The sequence below is a fragment of the Rhinoraja longicauda genome, chromosome 13, assembly GCF_053455715.1.
Source record: "Rhinoraja longicauda isolate Sanriku21f chromosome 13, sRhiLon1.1, whole genome shotgun sequence".
Lineage (NCBI taxonomy): Eukaryota > Metazoa > Chordata > Chondrichthyes > Rajiformes > Arhynchobatidae > Rhinoraja > Rhinoraja longicauda.
The window spans coordinates 50,107,000-50,131,081 of NC_135965.1; the positions used below are offsets into that span (position 1 = coordinate 50,107,000).

Consider the following 24,082-nt stretch of genomic DNA (forward strand, 5'->3'; position numbering starts at 1 on the left):
CTTGTACTCGCTGGAATTTAGAAGACTGAGGGGGATCTTATAGAGACATATAAAATTCTTAAGGGGTTGGACAGGCTAGATGTGGGAAGATTGTTCCCGATGTTGGGGAAGTCCAGAACAAGGGGTCACAGTTTAAGGATAAGGGGGAAGTCTTTTAGGACCGAGATGAGAAAACATTTCTTCACACAGAGTGGTGAATCTGTGGAATTCTCTGCCCCAGAACGTAGTTGAGGCCAGTTCATTGGCTATATTTAAGAGGGAGTTAGATGTGGCCCTTGTGCCTAAAGGGATCAGGGGGTAGGGAGAGAAGGCAGGTACGGGATACTGAGCTGGATGATCAGCCATGATCATATTGAATGGCGGTGCAGGCTCGAAGGGCCGAATGGCCTACTCCTGCACCTATTTTCTATGTTTCTGTGTTTCTTTCCTTTTCCATATTTGAGGTTTGAATGAAATGAAGAGACTGAATATCTCATCGTCATCAAAGAGGTCTTCAAAATCATTAAAGAAATCTGTATGGACTGCTTTTTCATTAGCTTCAAGGTCCATCAGAAGTCCTGAACTTCCTCCCATCTCGTCTCGATCCACATACCTTCAGGAAACATCTCGTCCACTGCCGCCTTCATTCTGATTCTGGCCTTGGGTGCTGTATGTGTGGAGTTTGCACGTTCTCCCCGTGACCGCGTGGGTTTACTCCGGGTGCTCTGGTCTCCTCCCACATCCCAAAGACGTGCCCGTGCGGGTTTGTAGGCTAATCGGCCCCTCTGTAAATGCCCCCTAGTGTGCAGGGAGTGGATGGGAAAGTGGGATAACGTATAACTAGTGTGACAATGGACAATAGACAATAGGTGCAGGAGGAGGCCATTTGGCCCTTCGAGCCAGTACCGCCATTCAATATGATCATAGCTGATCATTCTCAATCAGTACCCCGTTCCTGCCTTCTCCCCATACCCCCTGACTCCGCTATCCTTAAGAGCTCTATCTAGCTCTCTCTTCAATGAATTCAGAGAATTGGCCTCCACTGCCTTCTGAGGCAGAGAATTCCACAGATTCACAACACTGACTGAAAAAGTTGTTCCTCATCTCAGTTCTAAATGGCCTACCCCTTATTCTTAAACTGTGGCCCCTTGTTCTGGACTCCCCCAACATTGGGAACGTTTCCTGCCTCTAACGTGTCCAACCCCTTAATAATCTTATACGTTTCGATAAGATCCCCTCTCATCCTTCTAAATTCCAGTGTATACAAGCCTAGTCGCTCCAGTCTTTCAACATATGACAGTCCCGCCATCCCGGGAATTAACCTAGTAAACCTACGCTGCACGCCCTCAATAGCAAGAATATCCTTCCTCAAATTTGGAGACCAAAACTGCACACAGTACTCCAGGTGCGGTCTCACTAGAGCCCTGTACAACTGCAGAAGGACCTCTTTGCTCCTATACTCAACTCCTCTTGTTATGAAGGCCAACATTCCATTGGCTTTCTTCACTGCCTGCTGTACCTGCATGCTTCCTTTCAGTGACTGATGCACTAGGACACCCAGATCTCGTTGAACATCCCCTCTTCCTAACTTGACACCATTCAGATAATAATCTGCCTTTCTATTCTTACTTCCAAAGTGGATAACCTCACACTTATCCACATTAAACTGCATCTGCCATGCGTCCGCCCACTCACACAACCTGTCCAAGTCACCCTGCAACCTCATAGAACGGGAGATCGGTGGTCGGCATGGGCTCGGTGGGCCGAAGGGCCTGTTTCCATGCTGCCTCTCTAAACTAAAACTAAACTAAAAATACATTCAAGCGGATATTGGTGCCAAAGCTGGGTCTGAAACGTTGATTTGAAGGAGCATCTTACAGACAGAAAGCCAGCAAGGGGGCTGAGGGACTTTGGCCAAGACTGCCAAGAGTTGGTGATTGTCATCACGATGTTCAGGAGGTACCGACCAAAAGATCTACAGTGTAAAATCCAAAACAGCAGAGCTTCAAAGACTTTATATAACGACTCAAAGCCCTTCTTAAACACATCCAGGCATCTTCATTTGACGTGGACTTTGTATATTTCTTACCAGAAATGTTTTTGATTAATGTTTTTCCCTCTGGCTTTCAGATCTAGTGGCAGCCTTTTTTGGTTCCATGTGGTCTTTGGAAATGACAATGGTTTATTTATTCCCTGTAACAGGAGAGTAGAATTGACAGAAGTTGGAACATTCTGGTACGGTCCAACTGGCACGGAGACTGTGAGTTTAGTTTACTTTAGTTGAGTTTCATTTATTGTCACGCGTAACGAGGTACATGAAAAGCTTTCGACTTCACTGCCTGTCGAGGAGACCACTCTTCCCTGTGACAATGGACAATAGGTGCAGGAGGAGGCCATTCGGCCCTTTGAGCCAGCACTGCCATTCAATGTGATCAAGGCTGATCATTCTCAATCAGTACCCCGTTCCTGCCTTCTCCCCATACCCCCTGACTCCGCTATCCTTAAGAGCTCTATCTAGCTCTCTCTTGAATGCATTCAGAGAATTGGCCTCCACTGCCTTCTGAGGCAAACAATAGACAATAGGTGCAGGAGTAGGCCATTCAGCCCTTCGAGCCAGCACCGAAGAATTCCACAGATTCACAACTCTCTGACTGAAAAGGTTTTTCCTCAGAAGTTGACGGCAGGTATTTCAGATCTTGCAGATAAGGAGCACAGCAGATAAACAGTGCCAGAGACCCCAGTTCCATCCTGACCTCTGCTGCTGTCTGTGTGGAGTTTGCACGTCGCACCGATCTACAGTATTGGCTATTGCCATTGCAGTTGTTTGAAAGTCAAGTCAAGTCAAGTCAATTTTATTTGTATAGCACATTTAAAAACAACCCACGTTGACCAAAGTGCTGTACATTTGATTAGGTTCCAATAGAAAAAAAAAATGAAAACATACAGTAGCACGCAAACAGTTCACAGCGCCTCCTCAATGAGCCTCAAACGCTAGGGAGTAGAAATATGTTTTGAGCCTGGACTTAAAGGAGTCGATGGAGGGGGCAGTTCTGATCGGGAGAGGGATGCTGTTCCACAGTCTAGGAGCTGCAACCGCAAAAGCGCGGTCACCCCTGAGTTTAAGCCTAGACCGTGGGATAGTGAATAGCCCCAAGTCGGCCGATCTGAGGGACCTGGAGTTAGAGAGGGGGGTTAGAAGATTTTTGATGTAGGGGGGGGAGTGTCCATTTAGGGCTTTATACGTGAATAAGAGGAGCTTGAAGTTGATTCTGTACCGTACAGGGAGCCAGTGGAGAGAGGCCAGAATCGGGGTGATGTGGTCCCTTTTACGGGTACCCGTCAGGAGTCTCGCTGCAGCGTTTTGGACCAGTTGCAGGCGGGACAGGGAAGATTGGCTGATCCCAGTGTATAGGGAGTTGCAGTAGTCTAGGCGGGAGGAAATGAAAGCGTGAATGATTTTTTCTGTGTCGTCGAATTTGAGGAAAGGTTTGATTTTAGCTATGGTTCGAAGTTGGAAGAAGCTGGCTTTTACCACAGCGTTGACTTGCTTATCAAATTTTAATGCAGAGTCAAATATCATGCCGAGGTTTTTGACATGCGGTTTGACTAGGCAGGATAGGCTTCCAAGACTGCCTGTTATCAATTTGATGGAGTCGGGGGGGCCGAATAGAATGACCTCAGACTTGCTCTCATTTAATTGGAGGAAGTTCTGTGCCATCCAACATTTTATGTCCTCAAGGCAGTGTGAGAGGCTGTTTAAATTTGACTGGTTGTTGGGTTTCAGGGGGAGGTAAAGCTGAGTGTCATCGGCATAGCAGTGGAAAGAAATGCCGTGCCTTTGAATGATTTGGCCAAGGGGGAGCATGTATAGAGAGAAGAGAATGGGGCCTAGGATTGAGCCTTGTGGAACTCCGCAGGAGAGGCTAGCTGGAGCAGAGGAATAACTGCCTATGTTGATGGCGAAACTCCTATCTTTGAGGTACGAAGCGAACCAGCTCAGGGCAGTGCCATCAATGCCAACCGCGTACCGGAGACGGTCAATAAGGATGGTGTGGTCCACTGTATCGAACGCTGCGCTGAGGTCGAGAAGGAGCAGGATTGCACAGTCGCCGGTGTCGATGGCGAGAAGCAGGTCGTTGTGTACCTTCAACAAGGCAGACTCTGTGCTGTGGTGGGCTCTGAAACCTGACTGGAAACTTTCCAGGATGGTGTTTTGTTGCAGGTAGGGCACTAATTGGTTAAGGATTGCCTTTTCAAGGACTTTTGACAGGAATGGCAGTTTGGAAATGGGTCTGTAGTTGCTAGGCAAGGTGGGGTCTAGGTTAGGTTTTTTCAGTAGGGGCTGGACCACCGCGTGCTTGAAACTGGTTGGAACAGTGCCAGTGGCCAGAGAGCTGTTGATAATAGAGAGGATGCTGGGACCAGCTATTGCAATGACATCCTTCAGAAGGGCAGTGGGGGCAGGATCAAGGGGGCAGGTTGCAGGTTTCATAGCGGAGATAAGCTTTGCAAGGGAGGATAGAGTGACGGGTTGGAAGCAGTCCAATTTAGATGAACAGACTAGTGAGACAGCTAGGTCACGGGTGGGGGGGGAAATGTTCATTCTAATATTCTCAACTTTGTTGGTGAAAAATTTAGCGAATTCTTCGCACTTAGCAGGGGACCCAACGAAGCTGGTACTGGGGGCGGGACATATGACAGAGGTAATTGTTCTAAATAGGACCTTGGAGTTATGAGAGTTTTTGGAAATAAGGTCGGAGAAGTATTGTGCTCTAGCAGACTTTACTGCTTCCTGGTATTTGAGAAGATTGTTTCTCAGAATTTCGAAGGAAATTTGAAGCTTGTCACATTTCCATCTCCTTTCTGATTTTCTGCACTCCCTTCTTAGGGCTTTGGTGGTGTCATTGAGCCACGGCCGACCTTTGGGCTTAGGCTTTTTCATTTTAAGGGGAGCGATAGAATCCAGGATGGAAGAGCAAGTGATATTAAATAAAGAGGCGAGATCCTCAGTGCTGAGATGGGGGGGAGAGGCCTCAATAGTGCAGATGTTGGGGGCAGCTGTGAGAGCCTCGGAGAATTTACTGGCAGTCAATGAATTTATGTCGCAGGAGTAGCGAACAGGGAGATGAGATTTTGCGGGAGATAAAGGCAGAGATGCGTCAAAAATGATAGCGCTGTGGTCCGATAGACAGGCTTCAGTAGTTTCAATGTTGTTGATTGGGAATCCGGACGATAACACTAGGTCGAGAGTATGGCCTAACTTGTGAGTGGGTCCCGTGGTGTGAAGAGTCAGATTGAAGGACTCAACCAGGTGCATAAATTCACTCACAAGAGGCTTAGTGGGACAGCAAACATGAATATTAAAGTCACCAAGAATCATGATCCGGTCAAATTTGGGCAAAATGCTAGAAATCAGATCAGCAAATTGGGTGATGAAGTCCTTATGCATTTTTGGTGGGCGATACACAAGAACAATTAAGAGGGGGTAGGCTAGGCCTACTTTAATTAGTTGCACCTCGAAACTGGAGAAATAATCAGCGTTCAGGAGGCGGCAGTTGAAATGTTTCTTAAACACAGTGGCTAAGCCCCCACCGCGTCCGGAGAGCCTAGGCGAGGTGAAGAAGTGACAGTTATCAGGACAGAGTACCACGAGTGGAGCAAGCTCACCAGGGTTAAGCCAGGATTCTGTGAGCAGTAGGAAGTCCAATCCACGGGTGATGAAGAAGTCGTTGAGGATGAAAGTCTTGTTTTGGAGGGATCTTACGTTGATCAGGGCCACTTTAGTAGGGACAGTAGGGACAACAGGTGAGCTTTGGTCCGGTAGCGGCTCCCACGCCAGCGGGCGGAGGTTCAGGGAGACCACGCCGCTGCGCTTCACAGATGGCCTTGCTGGGAGCCCACGGGCCGGCAGTCCAGGGACCGGGATGATCGGTCGAAGAGCGGCATACCTGAGCTCGAGGGAGCGCCGGTGGATGGAGCTGTAAGGTCGACCAGGTCCGACTTCGCAGCGCTGGGCGAGGTAGGCCGCTGTTGGATGAGCGCGGGCGAGGTTTTTTAAATTTTCGAAAGTTCCCGCGCGTTTACCCCGCCTCCTAGCGCGGTGCGTGTGGCGGTGGATGTAAGGCTGGGCCCGCACATCTACCGGGAGTTCATCGAGGAGCGATCGCTGGAAGAAACTTTGTCCGGGACCTGGACTGAAGAAGTCGACGACGGAGGGTCGGATCAACAGGAGGGTTCGGCGGTCGTAAACTAAAGTGGCTCGAAGAACACTACGATATCCAGGTGAGCGACGACAGGCAGCCAAACACAACGGCGCGGCCATCTTGTGGTTTCGTTGGTTTTTGCACCTATCCATTGGTGTACGTGAAGCTCTCTGACTTTGACTTGTCCTTCCATCAAAATGGTTTGTCATTTAGTAAACTCAAAGTTTTTACTACGGGCGCTGTCTGTACGGAGTTTGTACGTTCTCCCCGTGACCTGCGTGGGTTTTCTCCGAGATCTTCGGTTTCCTCCCACACTCCAAAGACGTGCAGGTTTGTAGGTTAATTGGCTTGGTAAATGTAAACATTGTCCCTGGTGTGTGTAGGGTAGTGTTACTGCGCGGGGATCGCTGGGCGGCGCGGACCCGGTGGGCCGAAGGGCCTGTTTCCGTGCTGTATCTCTAAACTAAAACTAAACTAAACCAAACTCAGCAGATAAACAGCGCCAGAGACCCCGGTTCCATCCTGACCTCTGCTGCTGTCTGTGTGGAGTTTGCACGTCGCGCCAGTAACTGATCTACAGTGTCGGCTATTGCCATTGCAGTTGTTTGAAAGCCTCGTCGGTTTGTGCACCTATCTATTTATCCATTGTTGTACGTGAAGCTCTCTGACTTTGATTTGTCGTTCCATCAAAATGAAAGGGGTTGGACACGTTAGAGGCAGGAAACATGTTCCCAATGTTGGGGGAGTCCAGAACAAGGGGCCACAGTTTAAGAATAAGGGGTCGGCCATTTAGAACGGAGATGAGGAAAGACTTTTTCAGTCAGAGAGTTGTGAATCTGTGGAATTCTCTGCCTCAGAAGGCAGTGGAGGCCAATTCTCTGAATGCATTCAAAAGAGAGCTAGATAGAGCTCTTAAGGATAGCGGAGTCAGGGGGTATGGGGAGAAGGCAGGAACGGGGTACTGATTGAGAATGATCAGCCATAATCACATTGAATGGTGGTGCTGGCTCGAAGGGCCGAATGGCCTCCTCCTGCACCTATTGTCTATCTATTGAAAAATGGTTTTGTGAATGAGTGTCATTTAGCCAACTCAAAGCTTTTACTAAAACTGGAGGGGCTCGGCGGGCCAGGCAGCATCTGTGGAGGGAACGGACAGATGTCGTTTTGGGTCGGGACCCTTCTTCAGACTGATTGTAGTAGCAGGGAGAAAGCTGGAAAAGAGAGGTGGGGTCAGACGAGGGGTCTCAACCCAAAACGTCACCTATTCTTTTCCTCCAGAGATGCTGCCTGTCCCGCTGAGTTACTCCAGCACCTTGTGTCTATCGTCGGTGTAAACCAGCATCTTCAGCTCCCCCCTGCACAAAGAGAGGTGGAGGCGGGACAAAGTCTGGGGAGTGATAGGTGGGTACAGCTGAGGGGGGCAGTGAAAGTCCACCAGTGAAGACTGACGTTACATGTGCAGGAAGGAAGTGCAGATGCTAACTTACAGCGAAGATAGACACAAGAAACTGGAGTAACTTAGCGGGACAGGCAACATCTCAGGAGAGAAGGAATGGGTGACATTTTGGGTCGAGACCCTTCTTCAGACTGATGTCAGGGGGCGGGACAAAGGAAGGATATAGGTGGAGACAGGAAGACAGTGGGAGAACTGGGAAGGGGAAGAGAGGGACAGAGGAGCTATCTAAAGTTGGAGAAGTCGATGTTCATACCACTGGGCTGCAAGCTGCCCAGGCGAAATATGAGGTGCTGTTCCTCCAATTTGCGGTGGGCCTCACTATGGCACTGGAGGAGGCCCATGACAGAAAGGTCAGACTGGGAGTGGGAGGCCAGCATTTTGTGTCTATCTGAGTAATTACACGCTGACTGATGTGTTACAAAACAAAAATATAGTCACCAAAATAAATCCAGAAGAACAACCTCTGCAGAAATCCAACTTAATCTACCACGGAGTCATTTCCAATCATTTGTGAAAGGGAGGATTTTTTTTTTAAAATCTCCAATTTCTTTTACAGACAAATAGAAACAGTTGGTCCATTCAAGATTCAAGATTCAAGATTCAAGATAGCTTTATTGTCATCCAAATTGGACGAAATTCAGTCACCCGCAGTCCAACAACAAAAGCATCAAAATAGGCATTAAAATTACACAACCCCCAAAACACACAAAAGAAACATCCATCAAGAAAACATCCATCACAGTGAGTCTCCTCCTCCAGTCCTCTCCTCACTGTGATGGAAGGCCACAATGTCTTTTCCCTTCTCCTGCTGTCCTCTCCCATGGTCAGGTTGTTGTGGTTGCAGGCCGCACCGGACGGTCCACAGCGGCCCGAGCCTAAGGCGAGTCGCAGCCGCTCCCGCAGCCTCCGAAGACGGCCGGCTCCGCCGATGATAAGTCCGATCCGGGGCGGGCGAACACGCTGCTGCTGCCGCTGTTGCTGCACGTCAGGGCGGTCGTGGCTCCCGACATTGAAGCCCCCGCCCAGCAGAGAAATATCCCGCGGCCTATCTTAGGCCGCGCCGGACGATGAAATGTCCGCGACCCAAGCCCCGCGACCCGGGGCGGGCAAACACGCTGCCGCTGCCGGAGCTCCTGATGTCGGCATCCACGCGGCCCGAGCCTAAGGCGAGTCGCAGCCGCTCCCGCAGCCTCCGAAGACGGCCGGCTCCGGTGATGGTAAGTCCGATCCGCGGGCTCAGCGAACCAGAGCCATGGAGGCCGCCAGCTCCAGGAGTTGGGCCGATGGTAGGCCGCAGCAGGAACGGAGACACGACCCAGAACACAAAGGTCGGGTCTCCGTTCGGAAGGGACACATATTTACAATTTTACAGTTCCCCCCCTCCCCCCCCCACACCCAGACATAGTACACAAAAACACCACATCACATCTACAATTAAGACAAAAACACAAAGACAAATGGACCGCAGGTAAGCCGCAGCTGCTATGGCAGCGCCGCCATTATTGTTCAGGGTAAAGACAATAGACAATAGGTGCAGGAGGAGGCCATTCGGCCCTTCGAGCCAGCACCGCGTAAATGTAAAAATAAATTTTGTCCCAGCAGTTTCATGAGATGAACCACCTTTTGAGAAAAAATACCTTGCAGAATGTCCCATCAACATGACGACAGAAATCGAGCGAAGGGAAAGAACTGGTTTAAATCGAAGGTAGACACAAAACGCTGGAGCAACTCAGCAGGTCAGGCAGCATCTCGGGAGAGAAGGAATGGGTGACGTTTCGGGTCGAGACCCTTCTTCAGTGAAAAGATTTGTTTTATGTGCTATCCGAAAGTCAAGAGTGTTTAATTGGCATGTGTATCAAAATTAAATTCTTACTCCTGTCTGATCAGATAATACTATAAGATAGACACATAAAGCTGGAGTAACTCAGCAGGACAGGCAGCATCTTGGGAGAGAAGAAATGGGTGACGTTTCGGGTCTCGACGAGACCCTTAATGTCACCCATTCCTTCTCTCCCGAGATGTTGACTGACCCGCTGAGTTGCTCCAGCATTTTGTGTCTACCTTTGAAAGTGAGAGACCGTTCAGATGAAAGCTCTGGTTTCAAGCATCAGAGTATTGATCGAGCTCTATTTGTGCAATACAGTTAGCTCAGGAAATCTATAGGAAGATCCATTTTTCTCCAATTGCCAGCAGCAGCTACGTTTTTTTAATTAAATCTCCTGGTATCAGAGCAGCTTTGTAGCAGGTGTAAACATAACGTGCCACGTTGGTTATGTTTGAGGAAAAGCTTTTTCAGTCAGAGAGTTGTGAATCTGTGGAATTCTCTGCCTCAGAAGGCAGTGGAGGCCAATTCTCTGAATGCATTCAAGAGAGAGCTGGATAGAGCTCTTAAGGATAGTGGAGTCAGGGGGTATGGGGAGAAGGCAGGAACGGGGTACTGATTGAGAATGATCAGCCATGATCACATTGAATGGCGGTACTGGCACGAAGGGCCGAATGGCCTCCTCCTGCACCTATTGTCTATTGTGTCCATTCCGAACATGATGTGTTCGCCTGTCGAGGAGATGCACTTCCCTCTGGAAGTCAACGGCAGGTATTTCAGATCTTGCAGATAAGGAGCTCAGCAGATAAACAGCGCCAGAGACCCCGGTTCCATCCTGACCTCTGCTGCTGTCAGTGTGGAGTTTGCACGCTGCACCAGTAACTGATCTAGTGCCGGCTGTTGTGTTTGGTGCCAGCCTTTCTGTCCTTGGTCTCCTCCATTGTCAGAGTGAGGCTAAATACAAATTGGAGGAACAGCGTGTGTCATATTTGGCTCGGTCAGCTTGCAGCCCAGCGGTATGAACCGGCAATGGGGCAACGTCAATTAATTGCAATGTGAAGAGATGAACACCAGTTGTAAATACAGAAGCAAATGACAGCAGAAGTGTGACCAATCACAAAATATTTCCTCCTGAGTTGTTATTATCGTGGAGTAAACCAGACACTATGAGCTTGGGTGGCACGGTGGCACAGTGGTAGAGTTGCTGCCTTACAGCGCCAGAGACCCGCATTCCATCCCGACTACGGGCGCTGTCTGTACTGAGTCTGTACGTTCTCCTCGTGACCCGCGTGGGTTTTCTCCGGGTGCTTCGGTTTCCTCCCACACTCCAAAGACGTGCACGTTTGTAGGTTAATTTGGCTTCGGGAAAAACTGTAAATTGGCCGTAATCTGCAGGATAGTGCTCGTGTGCGGAGATCGCTGGTCGGCATGGACTCGGTGGGCCGAAGGGCCTGCTTCTGCCCTGTATCTCTAAACTAAACGTAAACTAAGCAGGAAGAGAACAAGAAAGGTCCACTTGCCTCGAGTGCTGCAGTGCATTTCACTTTGCTGAATTAGCTCAGAATAGGTCGTGCCCAGTCCTCAAACTACCACGGCAACATCGCCTCAGGTGGTTTAGTTCATCGTGGGTTGCAATTGTGTACATTCCAACTGGGGTTGCCAACTGTCCCGTATTAGCCGGGACATCCCGTAGTTTGGGCCTTGCCCCGTATTAGGCCCGGGGGGGCGTTGTAGGCCCGGACGGCGCTGTTGGCCCGGACGGTACTGTAGGCCCAGACACTGTAGGTCCGGGGGGCACTGTAGGCCCGGGGGGCACTGTAGGCCCAGACACTGTAGGCCCAGACACTGTAGGCATGGACACTGTAGGCCCGGGGGACACTAGGCCCAGGGGACACTGTAGGCCCGGACACTGTAGGCCCGGACACTGTAGGCATGGACACTGTAGGCCCAGACACTGTAGGCATGGACACTGTAGGCCCAGACACTGTAGGCATGGACACTGTAGGCCCAGACACTGTAGGCATGGACACTGTAGGCCCGGGGGACACTAGGCCCAGGGGATACTGTAGGCCCGGACACTGTAGGCATGGACACTGTAGGCCCAGACACTGTAGGCATGGACACTGTAGGCATGGACACTGTAGGCCCGGGGGACACTAGGCCCAGGGGATACTGTAGGCCCGGGGGACACTGTAGGCCCGGACACTGTAGGCATGGACACTGTAGGCCTGGACACTGTAGGACCGGACACTGTAGGCCCGGATACTGTAGGCTCGGATACTGTAGGCCCAGACACTGTAGGCCAGACACTGTTGGCCCGGGGGGCACTGTGGGCCCGGACACTGTAGGCCCGGAGGGCACTGTAGGCCCGGACACTGTAGGCCCGGAGGGCACTGTAGGCCCGGACACTGTAGGCCCGGAGGGCACTGTAGGCCCGGACACTGTAGGCCCGGAGGGCACTGTAGGCCCGGACACTGTAGGCCCGGAGGCTCGGGTGGCCGCCATTGGTGGAGCGGGAATACGTGGCTGCTGGCTGGTTGAAGTCACGTGGGGCGCGGGGCGGTGACATCACCCTTTGTCCCGTATTTGGGAGTGAGGAAGTTGGCAAATCTAATTCCAATTAATGGAAACAGGTTGGAGTGATGCTGACAATACCACTTAAGTGAATCCCGACAACGTAACATAGAAACATAGAAAATAGGTACAGGAGTCGGCCATTCAGCCCTTCGAGCCTGCACCGCCATTCAATATGATCATGGCTGATCATCCAGCTCAGTAATCTGCACTTCCTTGTGGAGCCAGCGCTGCCGTCGCAGCTGCGGCTTGCCTGCAGTCCGTCTGTCTTTTGTGTTTTTTGTTGTTTTTGTCTGAATTGTAGTTTAATATGATGTAGTGTTTGTATGTTATGTTTTGGGGGGGGGGGGGGGGGGGGTGGGAGGGAACGGGAACTGTAACATTCTCTCTCCAGAACGGAGACGTGACCTTTGTTCTGTGTCGTGTCTCCGTTCCCGTTGCGGCCTACCACCGGCCATTCACCTGGGAACACCTGGGGCTCTGGTTCGCAGAGCCCGCGGCGCGGACTCACCACCTGCGGCGCTGGCTGCCTGCGGATGCTGCGGGCGCGGCTGCGACTCGTCTCCGGAGGCTCCGGCGCGGGCCGCGTGGACGTCGGAAGCCCGCAGGCCCCTGGATGGGGGCCGACATCGGGAGCTCCGGCAGCGGCAGAGGCAGCGTGTTCGCCCGCCCCGAATCGTGGGGCTTGGGTCGGCCCGCCACGGACCTTTCACCGTCCGGCGTGGCCTGAAATAGGCCGTGGACCTTTCACCGTCCAGCGGGGGCTTCAATATCGGGAGCCACGACCGCCCCGACGTGGCAACTCCAACAGCCTGACCGCGGGACAAGACGGCAGGGAAGAGAAAAAGACATTTTGGCCTTCCATCACAGTGAGGAGGGACTGGAGGAGACTCACTGTGATGGATGTTTCTTTTTGTTTGGTGTTAGTTGTGATTGTATGTGTTATTGCATTTTTATTGATTATTCTTATTGGTCTTATTGTTCAACTGCGGGTAATGTTTCATTTCACTACACATTTATGTGTATGTAACAAATAAACGACTATTGACTATTGTACCTGCCTTCTCTCCATACCCCCTGATCCCTTTAGCCACAAGGGCCACATCTAACTCCCTCTTAAATATAGCCAATGAACTGGCCTCAACTACCTTCTGTGGCAGAGAATTCCACAGACTCACCACTCTCTGTGTGAAAAAAAAAGTTCTCATCTCGGTCCTAAAAGACTTCCCCCTTATCCTTAAGCTGTGACCCCTGGTTCTGGACTTCCCCAAAATCGGGAACAATCTTCCCGCATCTAGCCTCTCCAACCCCTTAAGAATTTTATATTTTTCAATAAGATCCCCCCTCAGTCTTCTAAATTCCAGCGAGTACAAGCCTGGTCTATCCAGTCTTTCTTCATATGAAAGTCCTGCCATTCCAGGGATCAATCTGGTGAACCTTCTCTGTACTCCCTCTAAGGCTAGAATGTCTTTCCTCAGATTAGGAGACCAAAACTGTACACAATACTCCAGGTGTGGTCTCACCAAGGCCCTGTACAACTGCAGCAGAACCTCCCTGCTCCTATACTCAAATCCTCTTGCTACGATGCTACACTAAACGATCTGCAATTCCATGCCAAGTATTTACTCGCATATTGAACGTGTCTCTTATAGCGGGTTGCTAAGCAACCACCGTTAGGCGGCGCCCGGGCCTACACTGTCCGGGACTACAGCGGCCCCCGGGCTCTGTGTCTCTTGTAGCCTGAGGTGGAACAGAGTAAAGATCAACTTTATCTCCCTCACTAATTACAGCGTATCTTCTCACGCCAAGGTTACATCTAAACTCGTTATCAGGATCCAAAATAAAGTGGAAAAACTTGGACAGAGGAGGCACAAACGCTCTGTAATTAATCTTGAATGTTCCGACACTGCTTTTTAGCAGAGTTCGATTAATTACCTTTGACATCAATTCTTTCTCTCTGAGTGCTGACTCCAACAGAACTCGAGGTCAAAGTTCCAGCTTTGTGTTGTCGTCGTGTAAATTAGTATAATTAAACTCCACTGCAAACCGGAGGACTATATTTTGGCTGCTGATGTTATAAGATGCAATGTACATTTATGGGTCATTATTTTTAACTCTTTTCACTCTATGTTTTTCCACACAACATTCTTTAAACTCTGAAGAAGGGTCTCGACCCTGAAACGTCACCCATTGCTTCTCTCCTTTCCGGCTGACTTACTCCGGCATTTTGTGCCCATCTTCGGTTTAAACTCTGGTTATCGTTTCACAGGTTTCATCATTTTATCAATTAGGAGAGGCAAACTAGGTTTCATTACTCGATCAGGATAGTATTTGTCGAGCAGCAGAAGGGATGAGTATTCTGTGATGAGTATCGTGCTGCCTGATTCGCCACAGATTGTCCTACTCCACACACCAGCCATGTGATGAACCACTTTCAATGTTGTCAGCTGGCCGAAGCTACAACAACGTTTAAAAAGGTCAACGACATTCAGCACAAAACTGTCCCTTTGTTTGCAACACATCGATCAACCTAACAATCCACTCTTTCCACCGGTCAGCACAGTCTAACTGTGACACAAACCGTCTCCCAATTAACTATGGTGCGGCACGGTGGAGCAGCGGTAGAGTTGCTGCCTCATGGCGCCAGAGACCCGGGTTCCATCCCGACTAAGGGCGCCGCCGTCCTGACCCGTGACCTGCGTGGGATTTCTCAGAGATCTCCGGTTTCCTCCCACACTCCAAAGACGTGCAGGTTTGTAGGTTAATTGGCTTCAGTAAATGTAAGTTGACCTTAGCGTGTAGGATAATGCTAGTGTGCAGGGATCGCTGGTCAGCACGGACTCGATGGGCCAAAGGGCCTGTTTCCACGCTGTATCTCTAGAGACGAACTGTAGCAAATCGGTTTCGGTTTATTTTGCCACGCGTACCCACGTGAAGTGAAAGGCTTTGTTTTATGTGCGATCCCCACACATTAACACTATCCTACACCCACTAGGGACAATTTATTTTTACATTTACCCAGCCGTATAACCTACAAACCTGCGCACCTTTGGAGTGTGGGAGGAAACCGAAGACCTCGGAGAAAAACCCACGCAGGTCACGGGGAGAACGTGCAAACTCCGTACTGACGGCGCCCGTAGTCGGGATGGAACCCGGGTCTCCGGCGCTGCATTCGCCGTAAGGCAGCAACTCTACCGCTGCGCCACCGTGCCGCACAATCAGCGGAAAGAATATACATGATTACACAGTGTACAGATACAGGAATGTACATGGAATAACATTCAGTGCAAGGTAAAGCCAGCAGAGTCCGATCAAGGATAGTCCGAGGGTCTCCAATGAGGTAGATAGTAGTTCGGGACCGCTCTCTAGTGGGTGGTAGGACGGTTCAGCTGCCTGATAACAGCCGGGAAGAAACTGTCCCTGAACCTGACTCATGTGGACCCCTGGGGTGGTCTCTCTTCCCTTGTTTGAGGGGTGTCCCCACCGGACTCTGCCCCACAAAGTCCAGCAGCACAAGGAGCCTCCACCATCATTACATGCATTTGGAAGACATTAGCTGATGAATCCATCTTATCATCTATTACCAGGCAACTGAACCATCCTACCACAACCAGAGAGCAGTGCTGAACTGCCATCCACCTCATTAGTGACCCTCGGACTATCCTTGGTCGGCCTTTGCTGGCTTTACCTCGCACTGAACGTTATTCCCTTATCATGTATCTGTACACTGTAAATCGAGGGATTGTGATCATGTATTGTCTTTCAGCTGGCTGGTTAGCGCGCAGCAAAAGCTTTTCACTGTACCTCGGTACACGTGACAATGAAACTAAGCGTTAGGTGCCGGTGTGATTGGGCCCATCCCTGCTGCGTACCCTCGGTGTTCCACCTATTGCAATGGCCCTGCCTCTTCCTCCGATATTAATTAAGGAATTTATAATGAAACATACGCTCAATGCAAGATATTTTTCACGTTTCAAAATTGCTTCCTCAAGGAGTCTCGGGCTTTATTCCGGTCTACCCAGGGAGGTCACAGCGGCACATCTAAGTTTTCCTCCCGCAATAGACAATAGACAATAGGTGCAGGAGGAGGCCATTCAGCCCTTCGAGCCAGCACCGCCATTCAATGTGATCATGGCTGATCATCCACAATCAGTACCCCGTTCCTGCCTTCTCCCCATACCCCCTGACTCCGCTATCCTTAAGAGCTCTATCTAGCTCTCTCTTGAATGCATTGAGAACTGGCCTCCACTGCCTTCTGAGGCAGAGAATTCCACAGATTCACAACTCTCTGACTGAAAAGGTTTTTCCTCATCTCCGTTCTAAATGGCCTACCCCTTATTCTTAAACTGTGGCCCCTGGTTCTGGACTCCCACAACATTGGGAACATGTTTCCTGCCTCTAACGTGTCCAACCCCTTAATAATCTTATACGTTTCGATAAGATCTCCTCTCATCCTTCTAAATTCCAGTGTATACAAGCCTAGTTGCTCCAGTCTTTCAACATATGACAGTCCCGCCATTCCGGGAATTAACCTAGTAAACCTACGCTGCACGCCCTCAATAGCAAGAATATCCTTCCTCAAATTTGGAGACCAAAACTGCGCACAGATGACACAGGTTGCTTGATTGATTGTAAATGTAGAGTGGCCTCAGACTGAAAGATGGCCAGCACGTGATTTTGGCGTCGTGTTCGGCAGGGACTCTGCGGGCCGAATGGCCTGTCCCAGTGCTGTACTGTCCTGTGTTAGTCACAGAGTCGTAGAGTGTGCTCCTCGATCCACCTCGAGACTCTGTGCATCTGTGGAGCCGCTGAGTTCCTCTCACCATGCTGTACGCCACTCACCGCTCTTTAATGACTGACTAAAATGCCAAAGAAATGCTGCTGCTTGCCGACCAGGACCGTTCTATTTCGCGGAATGAGTGAGAGACAGCGAGGAGGCCCTGTGTTCACTGGTTATCTCACGGTAATCGGGAGCTCCAGTGGGACTGCTCTGTGAGCAACCACCGGCAATGACACACGCTGACAGATGCATCTCGCAACTATTCTTCATCAGCCTGAAGCAGCCAGCTATGCCTCAGGACATCGCCCGGGCCTCACGGCAGACTGCTGTAGAGTAGGGGGAAGGGTAGTAGAGTCTGCACCAACACACCTCCCTCCCTCTCCCTCTCCCTCTCCCTCTCCCTCTCCCTCTCCCTCTCCCTCCCCCTCTCCCTCTCCCTCCCCCTCTCCCTCTCCCTCTCCCTCTCCCTCTCCTCTCCCTCTCCCTCCCTCCCCCTCTCCCTCTCCCCCCCTCTCCCTCTCCCTCTCCCTCCCCCTCTCCCTCTCCCTCTCCCTCTCCCTCCCCCTCTCCCTCCCTCCCCCTCTCCCTCTCCCTCTCCCTCTCCCTCTCCCTCCCCCTCTCCCTCTCCCTCTCCCTCTCCCTCTCCCTCTCCCTCTCCCTCCCTCTCCCTCTCTCTCCCTCCCTCTCCCTCTCCCTCTCACTCCCTCCCTCTCTCTCTCTCTCTCTCCCTCTCCCTCTCCCTCTCCCTCTCCCTCTCTCTCTCTCTCTCTCTCTATCCCTCCCTCCCTCCCTCTCTCTCTATATATATATATCCCCCTCCCTCTCCCTCTCCCTCTCTCTCTCTCTCTCTCTCTGTCCCCCCTCTCTCTCTCTCTCTCTCTCTCTCTCTCTCTCTCTCTCTCTCTCTCTATCCCCTCTCTCTCTCTCTCTATCCCTCTCCCTCTCACTCTCTCTCTCTATTCCCCCCTCTCTCTATCCCTCTATCCCTCCCTCTCTCTCCGCCCTCCTGCTCCCACCAGTGTGCTTTGTAATTGTAAGAGCTGTATGCCTTTCTCCAGCTCAGTTACCACACCATTGCCATTGATCTGGTCCACATATTAATAACAACTGCTCCACTTTGTGCAAGATAACGATCGTTGTAATTCCCCTTCCTCGCTCCCTTCCCCCTACACCCCACAGACATACTGTGGAGCCTGACCTCAAAGACTCTCGCACGCCACAGCATCTAGAAGCTTCTCTGGCTGCCCGCCAAACCAATGCTTACAGCAGCTCAGCATTTAGCAACCTTGGGAAAATATGTATTACTTAATAGGTCATTCGACAGGAGAAATAAAGGATGTGTTCTGTGCCTGTGTGTAGTGTTGTGTTGTGTGGGCTGGCTTTCTCCACAACGAGGGGGGATGGTTGAGTTAACCTTGTACACAGTATGTTGCTGTTTATACGCCTGGTGCCCGTGATCTTGTTATAGCTCTCCCTTCTCCTTAACTCATTCAGTGCTCCGTCGATTATGTTTCCATAACATCCAGGCAGCCTGCGTTACCTCAGGCAGCAGCCCAGACACACACACACAACCTGGCGGAATACAGACAGAAAACTGCTGGAGCAAGACTCAGCGGGTCAGGCAGCGCCTCTGGAGGGAAGGGATGGGCGACGTCTCGGGTCCAGACCCTTCGTCAGACTGAGAGTCGGGGGAGAGGGAGTCACAGAGATAAGGATCTCTGAGAGCCACTGGATGCAGGAACTCCAGGCTACCTGGAACGCCAGGCTACCTGGAAGGCCAGGCTACCTGGAAGGCCAGGCTACCTGGAACGCCAGGCTACCTGGAACGCCAGGCTACCTGGAAGGCCAGGCTACCTACCTACCACACCATGCCAGCCAGCTCAATAAGTGGAAGGGGACAGGGAGCAAGGAATGGGCGGCACGGTAGAGTTGCTGCCTCACAGCGCCACAGACCCGGGTTCCATCCCGACCACGGGCGCTGTCTGTGCGGAGTTTAGACGTGCTTCCTGTGACCGCGTGGGTTTTCTCCGGGCGCTCCGGTTTCCTCCCGCACTCCAAAGACGTGCAGGCTTGTAGGTTAATTGGCTTCCGTACATTGTGTGCAGCAGAGAGCTAATCATATCATATCATATCATATATATACAGCCGGAAACAGGCCTTTTCGGCCCACCAAGTCCGTGCCGCCCAGCGATCCCCGTACATTAACACTATCCTACACCCACTAGGGACAATTTTTACATTTACCCAGCCAATTAACCTACATACCCGTACGTCTTTGGAGTGTGGGAGGAAACCGAAGATCTTGGAGAAAACCCACGCAGGTCACGGGGAGAACGTACAAACTCCTTACAGTGCAGCACCCGTAGTCAGGATCGAACCTGAGTCTCCAGCGCTGTATTCGCTGTAAAGCAGCAACTCTACCGCTGCGCTACCGTGCCGCCTGAACGGGGATGGCTGGCCGGTCGCTGTGGGACTCGGTGGGCTGCAAGGCCTGTCTCCACGCTGTACCCCTGAAGCTTTACGCCTCTCTCTTCTCTCTCCGTACCTCACTCTCTTTTACCTCCTTTTCACCTCCACCCTTTGTCACCCATCTGCCGATCACCCACCACACCGGTACCCACCTATCACTCACCAGGCTCTGCCCCGCCCCTGCCTCCGGTCCCAGACTCTCCCACTAGTGGAAACATCCTCTCCACATCCACTCTATCCGGCCCTTTCACCGTTCAGTAAGTTTCAATGAGGTCCCCCCTCATCCATCTAAACTCCAGCGAGTGCAGGCCCAGTGCCGACACACGCCCATCATAGGTTAACCCACTCATCCCAGGGATCGTTCTTGTAAACCTCCTCTGGACCCTCTCCAGAGCCGGCACATCCTTCCTCAGATACAGGGCCCCAAATTGCTCGCGATAGTCCACATGCGGCCTGACCCGTGCCTTGTAGAGTTTAGTTTAGTTTAGTTTAGAGATACAGCGCGGAAACAGGCCCTTTCGGCCCACCGGGTCCGCGCCGCCCAGCGATCCCCGCACACTAACACTATCCTACACACCCACTAGGGACAATTTTTACATTTACCCAGTCAATTAACGTACAAACCTGCACGTCTTTGGAGTGTGGGAGCAAACCGAAGATCTCGGAGAAAACCCACGCAGGTCACGGGGAGAACGTACAAACTACGTACAGACGGCGCCCGTAGTCGGGTTCGAACCTGAGTCTCCGGCGCTGCATTCGCTGTAAGGCAGCAACTCTACCGCTGCGCCACCGTGCCATCCTAGTTTAGAGTTTAGTGTAGAGTTTAGTTTAGTTTAGTTTAGAGATACAGTGCGGAAACAGGCCCCTTCGGCCCACCGAGTCCGCGCCGTCCAGCGATCCCCGCACATTAATACTATCCTACACACACACACCAGGGACAATTTTTACATTTACTGAGCCAACTAACCTACAAACTCTCCCACACCGGAGAAAACCCACGCAGGTCACGGGGAGAACGTACAAACTCCGTGCAGACGGTGCCCGTAGTCGGGATGGAGCCCGGGTCTCCGGCGCTGCATTCGCTGTAAGGCAGCAACTCTACCGCTGCGCCACCGTGACGCACGAGACCCCCAGCATCGGTACCACATTGTGCCGGGGCACGGCATGCTGGGACAATGCTCCCCTTAGCTGGGAGTGTCGCCGAGTTGAATGGTTGCATTGCTCCGTGAGTTAAGGGGGCCTGGTGGTTAGGCCGCTTCAGGGCACAGAGGATGTCTGTTTTCTGGTTCCCGGCTGCTGTGCTATTTTTGACTGCCTCGCTGCTCCCCAGTGCTACACTCTAGCCGTGTTTCTGTGGTCTCAGATCTTCTCATGTCACTTGCCTCACGACTCTCACGTGAGCTGTGGTGTGAGATATCTCAAGCGTCGGAGAGGCTGCAGTGTTGTTGGCCAAAGATGGGGGCCCCCTGTGTTGTGAATGTCAATATATCAGACTGTTTGGGGCAGTGGGCAGCACGGTGGCGCAGCGGTAGAGTTGCTGCCTCACTGCGCCAGAGACCCGGGTTCCATCCTGACCACGGGTGTTGTCTGTACAGAGTTTGTACGTTCTTCTCGTGACCGCGTGGGTTTCCTCCGGGCGCTCCGGTTTCCTCCCACATCCCAAAGACGTGCGGGTTTGTAGGTTAATTGGCTTCTGTAAATCGTCCCTGGTGTGTAGGATTGTGCTGTTGTACGGGGTGATCACTGGGCGGCACGGACTCGATGGGCTGAAGGGCCATTTCCACACTGTATCTCTAAACTAAACTAAACCATATTGTTGTGAGAACTGTATTGCTCATATGTGATGTTATGACTCAGGTAAGGAGATGATTGGTGCTGCTTGGTTTACAAATTTGAAAGGAATGGAGAAGAGATAAGAAGTTTTGCGTAGCAGTGATAAAAATGTTCCTGTCTGTGGAGTGAATGGGAGGGTGACAATGCAGCTGTGGTTGAAGTGGGTGCCAAGATTTCACAGCCGCTGGTTTAGTGTCAGATAACAACCGGGGAATTTGATTCAGTTCAATCCAGAAATGTATAGACAATAACGAGAGGCAATGGGAATGTCTTCAGTGTTTTATCAACATTCAGCCGGACATGTTAACCCCCTCTGGACTTTGCTGCAGTAGGAACAGGCAATAACACAACTGGAGTTATATTGAACATACATTTGTAAGCCGTGTTTCCACAAGGGATCCTTTGATAACTGCTACTAAATGAGTCCTTTCAGTATTAAAATTCTCAGAGCAACACAGTGGCACAGGTGGTAGAGCCGCTACCTCACAGCCCCTGAGACCCGGGTTCAATCCCGACCTCGGCTGCTGTGTGCGTGGAGTTTGCACGTTCCCCATGTGACCGAAGGTGGACACGAAATACTGGAGTAACTCTGCAGGTCAGGCAGCATCTCTGGAGAGAAGGGGTGGGTGACGTTTCGGGTCGAGACCCTTCTTCAGACATCTCCCTGTGACAGCGTGGGTTCCTCCAAGTGCTCCCGTTTCCGTTTGCGTTCCACAGACATGGGGTTTGGAGGCCCTTCGGCCCTGAGTGTGCAGGGAGTGAATTGGAAATTAGACAATAGGTGCAGGAGGAGGCCATTCGGCCCTTCGAGCCAGCACCGCCATTCAATGTGATCATGGCTGATCATTCTCAATCAGTACCCCGTTCCTGCCTTCTCCCCATACCCCCTGACCCCCTTAAGAGCTCTATCTAGCTCTCTCTTGAATGCATTGAGAACTGGCCTCCACTGCCTTCTGAGGCAGAGAATTCCACAGATTCACAACTCTCTGACTGAAAAGGTTTTTCCTCATCTCACTTCTAAATGGCCGACCCCTTTTTCCTAAACTGTGGCCCCTTGTTCTGGACTCCCCCAACATTGGGAACATGTTTCCTGCCTCTAACGTGTCCAACCCCTTAATAATCTTATACGTTTCGATAAGATCTCCTCTCATCCTTCTAAATTCCAGTGTATACAAGCCTAGTCGCTCCAGTCTTTCAACATACGACAGTCCCGCCATTCCGGGAATTAACCTAGTAAACCTACGCTGCACGCCCTCAATAGCAAGAGTATCCTTCCTCAAATTTGGAGACCAAAACTGCACACAGTACTCCAGGTGCGGTCTCACTAGGGCCCTGTACAACTGCACACAGTACTCCAGGTGCGGTCTCACTAGGGCCCTGTACAACAAGTAGGAATTAGAACTAATGTGAAGGGGTGATTGCCGGTCGGCGTGGACTCGGTGGCCTGAAGGGTCTGTTTCCGTGCTGTACCCAAACACCAGTGCTGTCTGTTTAGTTTAGTCTAGTTTAGAGATACAGCGAGGAAACAGGCCCTTCAGCCCATCGAGCCCGCGCCGACCAGCGATCCCCGCACACTAACACTATCCCACACACACACTAGGGACAATGTTTACATTTATACCAAGCCAATTAACCTACAAACCCGCACGTCTTTGGAGTGTGGGAGGAAACCGAAGATCTCGAAGAAAACCCACCCACAAACTCCGTACAGACGGCGCCCGTAGTCGGGATGGAACCCGGGTCTCCGGCGCTGCAAGCGCTGTAAGGCAGCAACTCTACCGCTGCGCCACCGTGCCGCCCGCCCGCTCTGTCCCCACGATAAACACAAGAGCAATAAATGTAACAACAAGGAACTGCAGACGTAGTTTACACCAAAGAAAGGCCCAGTGTGCTGGAGCAACTCAGCGGGTCTGGCAGCATCTCAGGGAGCGTGGACAGGCAACCCTTCTGGGTGGGGGTTCGGCCTCAGATCTTCCCTCCCTCCGGCTGTACGCTTCCCCCGCTCCTCTTCCCTCCTTATCTGACACCCTACGGTCTCCTCGCACCTCTGCACGCTGGCCATCCATCTGCCAAGCAACTGTATCCACCTATCACTTGCCAAGCTTTATCCTGCCCCCCCCACCTCTCCTTTCCAGATTGCTTTCTCCCCCCCTCCACCAACAGTCCGAAGTAGGGTCCCGACCCGAAACATTGCCTATGCATTCCCTCCACAGATGCTGCCTGACCCTTCGAGTTCCTCCAGCACTTTGTGTTTTACTTAAGATTCCAGCGCCTGCAGTTCCTCGTGTGTGTGTCTCTCTCCAGATTGATATAAAAACATAAATAGGACATTATTGTTCTCTCTCCTCCACACTTATCCCCAGCCCACGGCAAGGCAAAAGCATGAAATAAAATGAGAATCATTCTGCCTGTCGAATGAACCAGCAGAACGTTAAGCTACCAATTATAAAGCATAATAATTACACCGAAGACAGGCACAAAAATGCTGGCGTAACTCAGCGGGCGGGACAGGCAGCAACTCTGGAGAGAAGGTTTCCGGTCAAAGACCTTTCTTCAGACTAAGGTGTTGCCTGAGCCGCTGAGTTACTCAGCCATTTGTGTCTGTCTGTCTTCGGTTTAATCCAGCATCAGCAGTTCCTTGCTCCACATCATAATTACACCATTCATTACATTCCACTTCCTCTTCCTAACCAAGGGACGCTCCCAAGACACAAACATGTGGTCATGAGAAGCCGGTTTTGCTTCCCTTCCCTTCCCCCTCCCCTCCCCCACTGGCAGGAGCCTCGATTAGTGTAAATACGGTGATGTGGAATTAATCATCTCACCGCCACTTGCCAGCAGACCTTTTTAGTTTAGTTCACAGCTGCCGTGTGGAAACAGGCCCTTCGGCCCACTGAGCTCACAAGCCATCCCCGCACACTGCCACTATCCTACACACCAGGGACACTTTTCACCAAAGCCAAATT

The 24,082-nt window shown here is 51.3% G+C and overlaps 1 protein-coding gene and 1 pseudogene across 1 annotated transcript in view; both read right to left on the reverse strand.

Moving 5' to 3' along the window:
- Positions 1–399: 399 nt before the first annotated feature.
- LOC144599097 (COP9 signalosome complex subunit 9 pseudogene) lies at positions 400–626 on the reverse strand (annotated as a pseudogene).
- Positions 627–21,416: 20,790 nt separating this feature from the next.
- The window catches only part of LOC144599098 (uncharacterized), a 79,626-nt gene continuing 76,960 nt past the window's right edge, over positions 21,417–24,082 (reverse strand). Inside the window, exon 5 of the mRNA XM_078409817.1 lies at positions 21,417–21,859. Coding sequence (XP_078265943.1) covers positions 21,769–21,859 — 91 coding nt within the window. The 3' untranslated portion in view covers positions 21,417–21,768. The remainder of the gene's footprint in view (positions 21,860–24,082) is intronic.